The sequence below is a fragment of the Vipera ursinii genome (genome assembly GCF_947247035.1).
Source record: "Vipera ursinii genome assembly, chromosome: 6".
Lineage (NCBI taxonomy): Eukaryota > Metazoa > Chordata > Lepidosauria > Squamata > Viperidae > Vipera > Vipera ursinii.
In genome coordinates, this window is record NC_139515.1 from 68789484 (window position 1) to 68803178 (window position 13695).

The 13695-nt window shown below is 38.9% G+C and overlaps 1 protein-coding gene across 1 annotated transcript in view; it reads right to left on the minus strand.

Moving 5' to 3' along the window:
* PARPBP (PARP1 binding protein) overlaps positions 1-13695 on the minus strand; it is a 37190-nt gene that overhangs the window by 18494 nt on the left and 5001 nt on the right. The window contains exons 2-5 of the mRNA XM_083365703.1: positions 12719-12943; positions 10597-10707; positions 9580-9750; positions 7203-7357 (exon numbers count right to left, since the gene is read on the minus strand). Of these exons, the coding sequence (XP_083221829.1) occupies positions 7203-7357; positions 9580-9750; positions 10597-10707; positions 12719-12943 (662 nt within the window). The remainder of the gene's footprint in view (positions 1-7202; positions 7358-9579; positions 9751-10596; positions 10708-12718; positions 12944-13695) is intronic.

The following is a 13695-nucleotide window of genomic DNA, read 5'->3' on the forward strand; positions in this document are numbered from 1 at the left end:
AATGGCTGGTAGGCGAGAGGTATCATCTTTTTTGTTCATGCTGTGGGGGCGTTTTTCTATCTCAATGGCTTCTCTGATTATTCTGTTGTTAAAATGTTCAATTTTGGCGATAGTTTTGGTTTTTTTTAAATCAATTTCATGTCCCGTGGCTTCAAAGTGTTGGACCAGGGATGAAGTTTGTTCTTCCTTTCTGAGTGAGTTTTTGTGCTCTTCAATGCGTGCACTTATTCTTCTGTTGGTCTGTCCGATGTATGTGGTGGGGCAGGTGGTGCATGGGATTTTGTATACTCCTTGGTTTTCTAACCCAATTATGTCTTTGGGGTTTCTTAGGATGGTGGATATTTTTCTGTCTGTGTAGAATGCTGTTTTGATGTTGTGTTTTTGGAGGATCTTGCTGATACTGTATGTGGTCCCTTTTAAGTATGGGAGGAGGGCTTTGCCATTTTCTTGTTATCTGTCTTGGGTTTTTGTGGGTGTCTCTCTTCGGATTAAGTTGGTAATCATGTTTCTTTGGAATCCATTGGCTTGTCTCACATTAGTGAGAGTGTGTAGTTCGGTTTTTAGGTGTTGTTCGTCAGCTAGGTGTTTTGTTCTGGAGATGAATGTCTTGGCTACGGAGTTGATCTGTGCTGGGTGGTGGTGTGAGAGTGCGTTCAGATAGCGGTTTGTGTGTGTTTTTTTATGGTAGTGTGTCCTAGGGAGCCGTTGGATTTCTTGTAGACTAAGACATCAAGGAAGGGAAGTTGATTGTTAGCTTCTGCTTCCATGGTGAATTGTATTATATATGTGTAAATTTTAAATTGCTAACAAAGAATTAAGGGAGACTGATATGCATTTCAAACTTATTAGTTTTCATCAGTCAGCCATACCCTTCTGAGATTGACTGATGAAAACTAATAAGTTTGAAATGCGTATCAGTCTCCCTTAATTCTTTGTTAGCAATTTAAAATTTACACAAATATGAGCTGTCACCGGTGTGGCCGGCATGACTAGATGCCAAAGGCGCACTGAACGCTGTTACCTTCCCACCGTAGTGGTCCCTATTTTTCTACTTGCATTTTTACGTGCTGTCGAACTGCTAGGTTGGCAGAAGCTGGGACGAGTAGCAGGCGCTCACTCTGCTACGCGGCACTCGGGATTTGACCCGCCAAACTGCCGACCTTCTGATCGACAAGCTCAGTGTCCTAACCCACTGAGCCACCGCGTCCCTTTTATATATATATACCGAGAGAGAGAGGGGGGGTCTGGCTTGCCTATTTGTAGACTACTAACTTAAGAAGAACCCCACACTTTTCCCTAATAAGCAGATAATCAATCAGTAAATGGATAGCAAGGGAAACAGTTGCTTCTGTACTACAGTATTATGATTACAATTGCTGAATGAGGAAGAAGTAGCTTTGCTATTTCTCTTACCTCACTTTATCCTTTCTTGCAGCCAGGACAGGGCAGTTTCTAGATAGCCTTCTCTCTATGTAGTCTCTTTCTATAATTCAAGAGGGCTATGCATATGACTACTCGAATGCTGCATAACTATAACTTTTTCAGTCCAAACCCACATATGTCTTTTGAACTTTAAATTAAAAAATTTAACTTTGTTCAAATCACTAAGAAAAAGTGCAAGTAGTAAATACTGTAATACACTGTTGCAATACTATAAAAACTATATCATGTAAACTAAAAATAATGTAAAATGTAAAATCACAAGATCTAGAAATGAATTTTAGATGCCAAACAATTCCATGTATGAAATTATAATTTGAATTAAATTCTGTGACAAATTTACTTTTTAAAAACATATTTTAGATATCTTAGATTTTATATGTTTTAGATATAATTTCATAGTTTAACCATTCTTCAAAAGATGGAATCAAAGATATTTTTCTAATAAAAAGCATATAGAATCCTTGCATTTAGTAACGAATACAGTGCTGGTGCAGTACATTTTGAAGGGTTATATTATGTTCAAAGTAAATTTTAGTGTTCTTCCATTAAAGTTTGTACTGTCACATCACGTATAACTGAGTTATACTCACAAATAATCTATACATGATGCTTAGCCTATGTCAATAATATGTGTTATTAGACTGTAAAATTGGACAGCCTTTTCATTAGCGTTTCTTTTTACTGTCACACTGCTTATTTGAAGGCACTGAAACCAGTGGCAGAATGTTGCATATTAAGAAACTTGAGAGCTTTTATCTTTGTCCTATTATCAATAAAATCTTGAAATTCATACAAACTATTTCTCCACTGAGCAAATTTATTAGAGGCTTTGTCTTCATGAAAGCAAACTTGTAGAAGACAGCAGGAAGGGAAAAGCCCAAATTTATTATTTTCCTGTATATCCCAGGCATTCAGTAGTTTACTTAGACTTGTGTAATAATAACTTTTAATTTATGGATCCAGATACATATGAAAAGCGTCTAGAAGACTGGAACAGTAATTCATTACTTGTCTGTGCCAAGTAACAAGCTTATCCTCAATAAATACTGGAATCATTTGAAAAAAGAAAGTGGTGAGAAATTCATTTGGACAGCTGTGACTATTCTTAACCAAGACAGATTTAACTTTTCCCATCTAGATATATCTGATATATTTTTTCCAAGTTGGTAAATAATTAATCTTAAATAAATATTTTTTAAAAATCCAAAATATTTTATCTTGTTAGCAGAAAAGTTAGTCTGTTGTTTGATAGGTGCATTACTTTACTTTTCATCCTATCAAATTCCATACCAATGCAGGAGTTTTCTCTTTATTAATTCTGCAACCTAAGAATGAACCATTTTGCCATATTTATTTATTTATTTATTGATTGATTGATTGATTGATTGATTGATTGATTGAATTTCTATGGATCCAGATACATATGAAAAGCGTCTAGAAGACTGGAACAGTAATTCATTACTTGTCTGTGCCAAGTAACAAGCTTATCCTCAATAAATACTGGAATCATTTGAAAAAAGAAAGTGGTGAGAAATTCATTTGGACAGCTGTGACTATTCTTAACCAAGACAGATTTAACTTTTCCCATCTAGATATATCTGATATATTTTTTCCAAGTTGGTAAATAATTAATCTTAAATAAATATTTTTTAAAAATCCAAAATATTTTATCTTGTTAGCAGAAAAGTTAGTCTGTTGTTTGATAGGTGCATTACTTTACTTTTCATCCTGTCAAATTCCATACCAATGCAGGAGTTTTCTCTTTATTAATTCTGCAACCTAAGAATGAACCATTTTGCCATATTTATTTATTTATTTATTTATTTATTTATTTATTTATTTATTTATTGAATTTCTATACCGCCCTTCCCCCGAAGGACTCAGGGCGGTGTACAGGGCAGTAAAAACATTACATACAAAAGTTAAAATAAAATTAAATTAATTAAGCCCTAACAATAAATAATTAAAAATACCCCAAACCCTTAAACCAGGCCGGCCTGTTCAAATAAATAGGTTTTCAGATCATGGCGGAAAGAGCGAAGGTCGGGAGCCATCCGGAGCTCAACCGGTAATTGATTCCAAAGGACTGGCGCGCCCACAGAGAATGCTCTCCCCCTGGGGGCCGCAAGCCAACACTCTCTGACCGATGGCACCCTGAGGAGGCCCTCTCTGTGGGAGCGTACAGGACGAAGGGAAGATGACACCGGCAGCAGGTGCTCCCGTAAGTAATCCGGACCCATGCCATTTAGGGCTTTATAGGTAATCACCAGCACCTTGAATCTCACCCGGAGGGCAACTGGAAGCCAATGCAGCTCACGGAGAAGAGGTGTTACATGGGAGTATCGGGAGACCCCCATCACAACTTGCGCGGCCACATTCTGCACCAGCTGAAGCCTCCGAGTGGTCCTCAAGGGCAGCCCCATGTACAAAGCATTGCAGTAGTCTATACGAGAGGTCACGAGCGCATGAGTGACTGTACGCAGGGCATCCCGGTCCAGATAGGGTCGCAACTGGTGCACCAGGCGAACCTGGGCAAAAGCCCCCCCCGGTCACAGCTCTTACATGGTCTTCCAAACTGAGCTGTGAGTCCAGGAGGACACCCAAGTTGTGAGCCCTATCTACGGGGGGGGTAATACCCCACCCCCACCCATGGTTAAAGATGGAATGGACTGAATTTCCCGAGATGCCAGAACATACAACTACTCGGTCTTGTCGGGATTGAGCCGAAGCCTGTTCCTCCCCATCCAGACCCGAACCGCCTCTAGGCAACGGGACATCACATCGAGGGCCTCATTGGGGTGGTTTGGGGTAGAGATGAAAAGCTGGGTATCATCGGCGTACTGATGATACCCCACTCCAAAACCACGAATGATCTCACCCAGCGGCTTCATATAGATGTTGAACAGGAGAGGCAAGAGGACCGACCCCTGAGGAACTCCACAAATGAGGGGCCTCGAGGCCGACCTCTGCCCTCCTGTCAGCACCGACTGCGAAGGTCCCAGGAGGTAGGAGGAGAACCACTGGAGAACAGTGCCCCCCACAGTGCCCCCTGAGGCGCTGCAGTAAGATACCATGGTCGATGGTATCGAAAGCCGCTGAGAGGTCTAATAGGACTAGGACAGAGGAACAACCCCTGTCCCGAGCCCGCCAGAGATCATTCACCAGTGCGACCAATGCCGTCTCCGTGCTGTACCCGGGCCTAAAGCCCGATTGGTACGGGTCCAGATAATCCGCTTCCTCCAGGAACAGAGGGAGCTGATGCGCCACCACGCTCTCAACAACCTTCGCAAGAAAGCGAAGGTTGGAGACCGGACGATAGTTATTCAAAATAGCCAGGTCCAGGGCAGGCTTCTTGAGGAGGGGCCTCACCACCGCCTCCTTTAAGGCGGCAGGAAAGCTACCCTCACTCAAAGAAGCAGTTATCACTGCCTGGAACCAGCCTCGTGTCCCCTCCCGAGCCGCATAGACCAGCCAGGAGGGGCACGGGTCCAATAAACATGTGGTGGAGCTCAGCTTCCCCATGATCCTGTCCACATCTTCTGGAGTCACAGGGTTGAACTCTTCCCAGATAACATCACCAAGACCGCTCGTGTCACCTCCGTCAGACTCTGCCCAGTCAGAGTCCAGACCGGCCCGAATCAGAGCGATTTTGTCCGACAGATGTTGACTAAACTCCTCGGCACGACCCTGCAAGGGCTCCTCCCTAACCTCCTGATTAAGGAGGGAGCGGGTCACCCTGAACAGGGTGGCCGGGCGATTATCTGCGGACGCGATGAGGGCAGCAAAGTAATTAGACTTTGCCGCCCTCATCACCGCAAGATAAGACCTCGTAGAGGACCTTAGTCACAATCGGTCGGATTCACACCGGCTGGATCTCCAACAGCTCTCTAGGCCCCGTCTCCGACGCTTCATCTCCCGGAGCTCAACGGAAAACCATGGAGCCCACTGGGATCTGTGCCGGGTCAGGGGCCGCATGGGTACAATGCGGTCAAGTGCCTCCATGGCTGCCCTTTCCCAGGCTTCCACCAAGGCATCGGCTGGGCTGTGAGCGAAGGCGGCAGGCGGGGACCCAAGCGCCACCTGAAACCGCTCAGGGTCCATTAGGCGCCTGGGGCGGAACCATCTTGTCGGTTCCATGGCCCAGCGATGGGGGGTGGCAAAGCAGAACGCCAGCCGCAGGAGATGATGATCGGTGCATGACAGGGGCATAATAATTGGAGAACCCCCACCCAGATCATCTAACCACCGGCCAGATAGAAAAACAAAATCGAGCGTGTGACCCCCCCATGAGTCGGGCCCTGAATTACTTGCATCAGGTCCATGGCCATCATGGAAGCCATGAACTCCCGAGCCAACTCTGATGATCCCCCCAGGGATGGCAGATTAAAGTCCCCCAAAATCATAAGTTTGGGGAACTCAATCACCAAACCCAAGAGGATATCGAGAAGTTCAGGCAGGGCTGCTGCTACGCGACTGGGCGAAAAGTACACCAGCAGCAAGCCCAACTGAGCCCTAGGGCCACATCTCAGGAGGAGTGACTCACATCCGGATATCTGGACAACGGTGGCCTCCTGTGGACATAAGGTCTCCCTCACAACCACCGCCACACCCCCGCCCCTACCCTGAGCCCGAGGCCGGTGGAGCACCCGGAAACCTGGAGGGCAGAGTTCAGTCAGAGGGACACCACCCTCTGGGCCCAACCAGGTCTCCATAATGCAAGCCAGGTCCGCACGCTCCTCCTCAACCAAATCTCGGATGAGAGAAACCTTATTAACTACGGACCTGGCATTAAAATACACAAGCCTAAGCTCAGGTGGCTGCTCACCCTCGTTCCCGGAACCACGGGTCGAAACCACGGGTATATGCAGTATACTTCCCCAGCACAATGTTAAAAGATCCTCTGGACTGATTAATTGTGAGTATGATATCATCAGCATACAATTTTAATTTATATTCTGGAGTATTGCACCTCACTAGACCTTACTGTATCAAGTGAGCAGATGCTACAGGAGTCAGTTAACAGTTTTTCCAGTTACCACCTTTCTTCTTACACTAGCTCTTATATCTATAATATTAGAAACATCACCTTTAACCACCTATTGAGTCCCAAAATGTCGTTTTCTTTATCTCCCGCTTACCTATTCTTACTTTCTGTACAAGGCTCATCTATTTTGCCTGTCTTCTTTCTACTAACAATATTACTTTTCTCAAGGAATTAATTCTTGTTCAGCAATCTTTTCAGAACTAACCTTCACTTAACAAGCTTTCTATTACCACATTACCAATTTTTCAACTGTGCTTTATCAGTATTTATTTTTCAACCTTCCAAATATTCCAAACTATAAATTTATTAATCCCAACATGGAATATTAACTATAAAACAATCTGATGATAAACTACTATATGTCCCATCAATAACTACATGTAGGGGTAACATTAAGTTTGTAACTGTTGTAATAATAGCTATCACTATTGTACTCTCAGCTTACACAATTTTTAACCAAAACAATAATAAAACAAGAGAGTTGAAAGAGACCAAAACAAGATTGATAGAAGTAAAAAGTAATAATTAAAATGCAGTTTTCCACTGAATTATTTAAACTTGCATTAAAAAGGACACCACATTGTAAGATTTACCCAGTTTGAAAATGAACTACTGTAATTAAGAATCGGATTTGCTTGGCTTTTCAAAGGCTAATGAATAAAGATACATTTTAAGTTTCAAAAAATAATAGGTAAGTCAATGAGAAAAGAATTACCTTGGATCCAGATCTTCACCAATAATTTCTTCTAATTTATCAATAAAATGAATAAACTGAAAAAGTCCCTTCACATGACTTCTTAAAGGATCAGTTGGTGAAGGAGCATATCCTTTTCCTCCAAGTTCTATGGAACGTATAAATGAAGTTGCCATCTAACAAGAAAAACAAAATTTAGGTTCAGTATGTAAAAGGGTAATAGAAAAGGATAGTTTTTTAAAAACAAATTCTTTACAAAAGGGTATAAAAACTTTTAGTTAATAAAAAAATGCATTCAATGTATGTCGGAAACTGAAATAATGTTTACTATTTTCTGTATGTAATCATAATATATCAAATTTATGCCCACTTTTGATTTTAGAGTCTTAGATTTCGCTACGATGTTCCAGTTTAGCTTCTGAATTTTTCTGTGGCTCTGACAATAATGAGCAAAGATCAATGTTTCTAAGACTATATCAAAAGCAGTAGGCCAAGATGATGTGAACACTAGCATTTTCTGTCCCATTTTCCCCTCATAAACTGCTGGGAAAAACCAGTGTATATGGAAGGTATTTCTTCACATGGCATATGCTCAGCATGTATAAGTCTCCAGTTGGGACTACCCATGAGACTGTGGAATAGCCGGCTCTGGGAATGAGTATATTTTATAGACTTCATTGTTTATTTTACAATTAAAACAATCCAGAGAATTCTAGTGTATCCCATTCTAGCACACATACCCACTTTTTTTTTCTTCTTTCAATAGCAATGACCATATACATTGTATTAAATTGTTCAGAAATCCCCAGATTTCAGAAGGGGCCTTACTGCACAATAGAAATTACTGTTGGAAAATAAAATATTTTGCAAAATATGGCTTGAATAGAAGATGCTCTTTATTACAGCCAAATAGCACAATCATACACAACTCAAAAATAACCACTAATTATGTTATTTTAGACTGTAACCTTATACTATTTTAAAATAATGGTGAAAAGCATGGCCTTTCAGCTCACATTGAAAACTTATAAGCATATTTGGTTATTAACTGATGGTTCTATTTTGATCCCAAAATAACATGAGAAATTGAAGCTGGGGTACAATTAAATTTAAAAAAAATAGCAGGAAAGATTTCTTTTTGAATGTCTGGGCTGGACAAGGAATTACTATTTTAAATCAGTTGATTTTTAATGGTTGTTTTAAAGTTCTTGAGAAACAATGTTTTAAGTCAATATTCTGACTTACCTCCAATATATAATAGGCCAAATGTGTAACAGAAACACATATTAATTAGAAAAACAAGGCTTTATTGCTTTAGCAGCTGCCAAGATGCCTGCATCTTAACTTTTTCAAGAGATGCAGCAATACAATTTTATAAAGTACTAAAATGAAAGTTAGTATGATATATATATGCGTAAATTGTTTGGATTGCTAACAAAGAATTAAAGGGAGACTGATATAGCTATTTCAAACTTATTTGTTCTCATCAGTCAGCCACACTCTTCTGAGATTCGAACCTGGGCTGATTGCACATTAGGCAGTTGTTTTAACCTCTAGGCCACAGGCTCTTTCCCACTTTGTCACTTTCCGTCCCCAATACAGGTGACAAAGCGAGAAAGAGCTTGTGGCCTAGAGGTTAAAACAACTGCCTAATGTGCAATCAGTGCAGGTTCGAATCTCAGAAGGGTGTGGCTGTCTGATGAGAACAAATACATTTGAAATAGCTATATCAGTCTCCCTTTAATTCTTTGTTAGCTATCCAAAAAATTGACGCAAATAATAATTGTCGCAGTTGTGACTGCTGTCTGTGGACGGCCCGAGTTTGGGCTGATACAGGCAAAAAGATTTGGCCCGTATTTGGGCTGACAAGGTGTTCAAAATACTCAATATATATTTGAGCAATGCACCTATCAAACAACAGGCTAACTTTTCTGCTAACAAGGTCAAATGACACAGTAAGTTATGAAATGGACTACATTTAATTAGAAGCTCAATGGTTGAATTAACAATAATAAATTATAGTTATAATTACATAATTTTGTTAATTAATTTTTTTGTTATAGGTTGCTTATTTCAATCACTATAATGTTTTTTTCTTCGTAATATCTATATTTTTGGGTGATGTAAATATTGATAGTGTATGATCATCAAAAAGCTTTAAAATTTTTAAATAATGAAATTTAAAAAAGAATTTTTCATTATCATATTCTATGATTATTTTATGAATAACATTATTAATTGTTTACTAAAGTAATCTTTATATGAGCCTAAAATAATATTCTATATACATTTGCTTAACTTAGAAAAAGAATCCTAAGTTAACTTTTGAGTAGCGGAATCAATCATTTAAGACATCTATTCAATGTCAACACAAAGCAAAGCAATCTCTCATACATACCGGAAATATAGACATTTGTTTCTCCTGGGCAGCATGCTTTAGATCAGTAAAAGCCTCTCTTCCAAGTCCTCTATCAGGAATGTTTAAAATTTGAGTAAAAGCCAGATCATTTTTGGAATTAACCAGTAAAGTTAAATATGCATACAAAGTTTTCTTCACCATTAATGGCAGCTACAATTAAAACACAATCCTATAATTTTTCTTCTATATTCCTTCAAAAAATATGATGTAACAATGTATTAGAAACTTTTTTAATAAAGTAAAATGTGATCTATATATTTTTTCAAATTACTGACGCTATTTTGAAAAATGTATGTGTTTATTAGTTTATATTTCACATTCGTTAACCACCTATCTTCCTGGGCGGTACACAATATAATCAGTAAAATTAAACATTAAAATCAAAATAATTTCAGATCAAGATTAAAAACTTTAAAATTAGAAATCAACATTATAAAAAATTTATAGAAGAATTACAAGATGGGGGCTTAGCAGTTTTTAATACAGGTGGGGGGGAGTCTTATGGGGCCGGCCAGCTGCATGGTTATGTGGGCCCATGTGTCCCCCACACAAGGCTACACGGCCACATTTTAGATAAGAATTAGCATAAATAAGCATGCACTGACCACAATTTTATATTAATCATATATATTTTTAACCTTTACAATCTGGCATTTAGAACATTTGCATCGATCAATAGATAATGCATACTATTATTGCTAAATTGTTACTGATTCAAAAGCCAGTAAATGTTTTGAGAACATTCCATTTTATTTCTGATCAGACTTTTAAAAAACATGTAATAGAGAATTTAAAGCAGAACCCCAAAAAACATTTGGGAGTTCAACAAGTCAAAAGAATAGGGCTTTGACACTAACCATTAAAATGGGAAAAAACAACTAGCATAATAATTAGCAAATGAAATATTTATTATGGTCATATGTCACTATAATATAATTATCTTTTATAAGAAAGTTTATAGTAGTTAGGAAATAAAATAGAAGACACAAATCTTACATCTTCTTTATCCTGGTTCATTCTTCTCGTTGGCGTGGAGGGTGCAGAATTAGTAGAATTGTTCTCAATTGTTAAATCTGCTGTTCCAGCAATAAATTCTAACAATTGTACCTTTTGCAAAGAAGAGAATTCAGAATTATAGTTAGCTTGATAGTCAATTTATAAAGAGAAGCAACTTATGGGGGCTTCCTGATCCTTGCATAAATCATCATAACTATTCCCTAAAGAGAGGTCATTGACAGAATCCTAGAATATTGGTACTTTGACCATTAGGGAAACCTTTCAGTTAACCATTGTGAATCATGCACTGTTGGTATTGAGAGCTGTCAAAATATCCCTTTTAAGGCTGAAAACGTAGGTAATAGACTTTACCTTTCCTCCTACATCAAGAGGTAGAATAAAGTAACAAAATTTAAAAAGATTGTACTATTTATATATTACTCTGTGGATGTTCAGATGATAAACACAAACATGTTTCCATGTAGAGGAATTAAAATTAAAATCCTAACACTGTTTCAGTTAAAGTTGATACTTCCACAAAGTACAGGTATTCCTCAATTTACAACCACAATTGAGCCCAAAATTTCTGCTGTTAAGCGAGATATTTGTTAAGTGAGCTTTGCCCCATTTTACGACCTTTATTGCCACAGTTGTTAAGTGAATCTGACTTTCCCATTGACTTTGCTTGTCAGAAGCTCACAAAAAATGTGATCACATGATCCCAGGACACTGCAACCATCATAAATATGAACCAGTTCCCAAGCATCTGAATTTTGATTATGTGATCTTGAAGATGCAACGGTCCTAAGTATGAAAAATGGTCATAAGTCACTTTTTTTCAGTGCCGTTGTAACTTCAAACAGTCATTAAACAAATGTAAGTCAAGGATTACCTGTAAAAAGGTAAAGGTTCCCCCACACATGCGTGCTAGTCGTTTCCAACTCTAGGGGCCGGTGCTCATCTCCGTTTCAAAGCCAAAGAGCCAGCGCTTGTCCGAGGATGTCTCCGTGGTCAAGTGGCCGACATGACTAGACGCCAAAGGCGCACGGAACACTGTTACCTTCCCACCGGAGTGGTCCCTATTTTTCTACTTGCATTTTTACGTGCTTTCGAACTGCTAGGTTGGCAGAAGCTGGGATGAGTAACAGGCGCTCACTCTGCTATGCGGCATTCAGGATTCGACCCGCCAAACTGCCGATCTTCTGATCGACAAGCTCAGCGTCCTAACCCACTGAGCCACCACGTCCCTCTAGGATTACCTGTACCCCTCAGCTAATATGTGGCTATTCAGTATTCTATATGGTATCTTTCTTAGGCGATTTGCCATTCCAGAAGAACAGAAGTAATTAAATAAAGGCATATTTTATAAGCAATCAGTTTCCTTGAATTAGAAAATGAAACATTTTCCTCACTCAGCTGAATTGCTGTCCAGCAAGGAGGAATAAACTACATACATTCTTCAACTATTATAAGTAACCATTATTGTGTATGAATGCTGAGGTTATAGAGCAGCATTCCAGGAAATGTCCATTGTACTTTGCTTTTCTAAAGTTGACTTATTTTTCCATAATGATTAACATATGTATTTGATAATGCTATTTTTTCTGAATGTTTGATTAATAAGATTTTAAGTAATTTTTACAAGTGTTGCATTGTACTATGTTGGGTACAATGAATTATATAGAAAATGATTATTATATATGTTTGTATGTACACATATATAAAATAAATTATAAATATCAATAAATAAATCTTTTGTTTAGATAAGGCATCAGCAACAGTAATTCTACAAAAAATACATCAATGCAGAGAATGATCTGTAGCTTTAAGCCACATAATCTATGCTTTTGTGATTTCAAGATTATTGTTCAGATAATTTAGCATATTTTAAATACCTTTGTTTTGGCTACATTTCTTATCAGACTTTTAAATAAAATCAAAAAGCATGCTACTGCACTTCACAAAAATTCCTATTAACCCACACCTAAGAAGTTATATATGACTGTTTTGACCTCATTTTGATAAAAATATTTCTTTACTGAAAGCTACAAAATTTCCCTGATTTACATTACAGTTTTTATTTGATACCTGTATATTCAAATCAATAATGACACATACTTACAGAGGAGATGGATTCAATTTGCAATCCTAGTGTCTCACATTTTATATATATATCTACAAGATCCATCATATTGCAGCGCTTTAAAAAGCTCGCATAACTATTTCTGATGTCTGCATAATTTTCAGGAGTTTTTGAATTTTCAGGTAATATGCCTAGCTTGTCAGGAACAAAGTAATTCCAAGATAGTATCACTTCACTAAGAGATGCTTCAAACTCACCACAAAGCTATAAAAAAGAAGAAAGAGTTATTCAGAATGACTGTAGTGATGCTCTGCAGCAACTTCAGTCAAGATCTAAAAATGATTTACAAGCTCAACTGTCCTGAAATGACAGAGCTATTGTGATCAGTTAACTTAAATTTTCCTGATATATTTTAATCATTTTATGAGAGTTATAAATGTGTTCTTCACTATGAGGTCAGCTAACAATGACACTGAACCAAGCTACCCAGGTGTGCACCTACATGTGTATCATTTTTCTGTCTTCTGCTTTATTGTGATATTTATGATAATTCATCATGATTCCTGCATATTGCATCTATTTGATTGGATAAAGTTAACCAATGCCAAGTGTCATATGTACTGCCTGTGAATAAAATGTGCAGGAAATAGGGACTTCCGGTTTGCCATCGCGGCCACTGGAAGGCAAGCTCCGCCTTCCACGTTCGGTTTCACTCCGCTGGGGGACCCTGGAAAGGGTTGAGTCGCCCTGTAGGGGCGAAAAGCAAGGAGGGGACCCCCGCTTGTTCGTGGGAGGACAGTAGCCCTTCGATCCAGGGCAGCCCTCCAAACTGGCGGACAAAAGACTGGCCATAGGAATATGGTTCGTCATTAGGCTGCAGGTAGCCGAAGTCAAACTTACCACCAGGCACTTCTAAAGCAGCGCAGATGAGACTGGGTGAGATCTGAACCTTTCTTCAATCTCAAGTATTTTCTTTTCCTGTAAAAGGTGCCCAAAGCATCTTCTCCCCTGTGAGA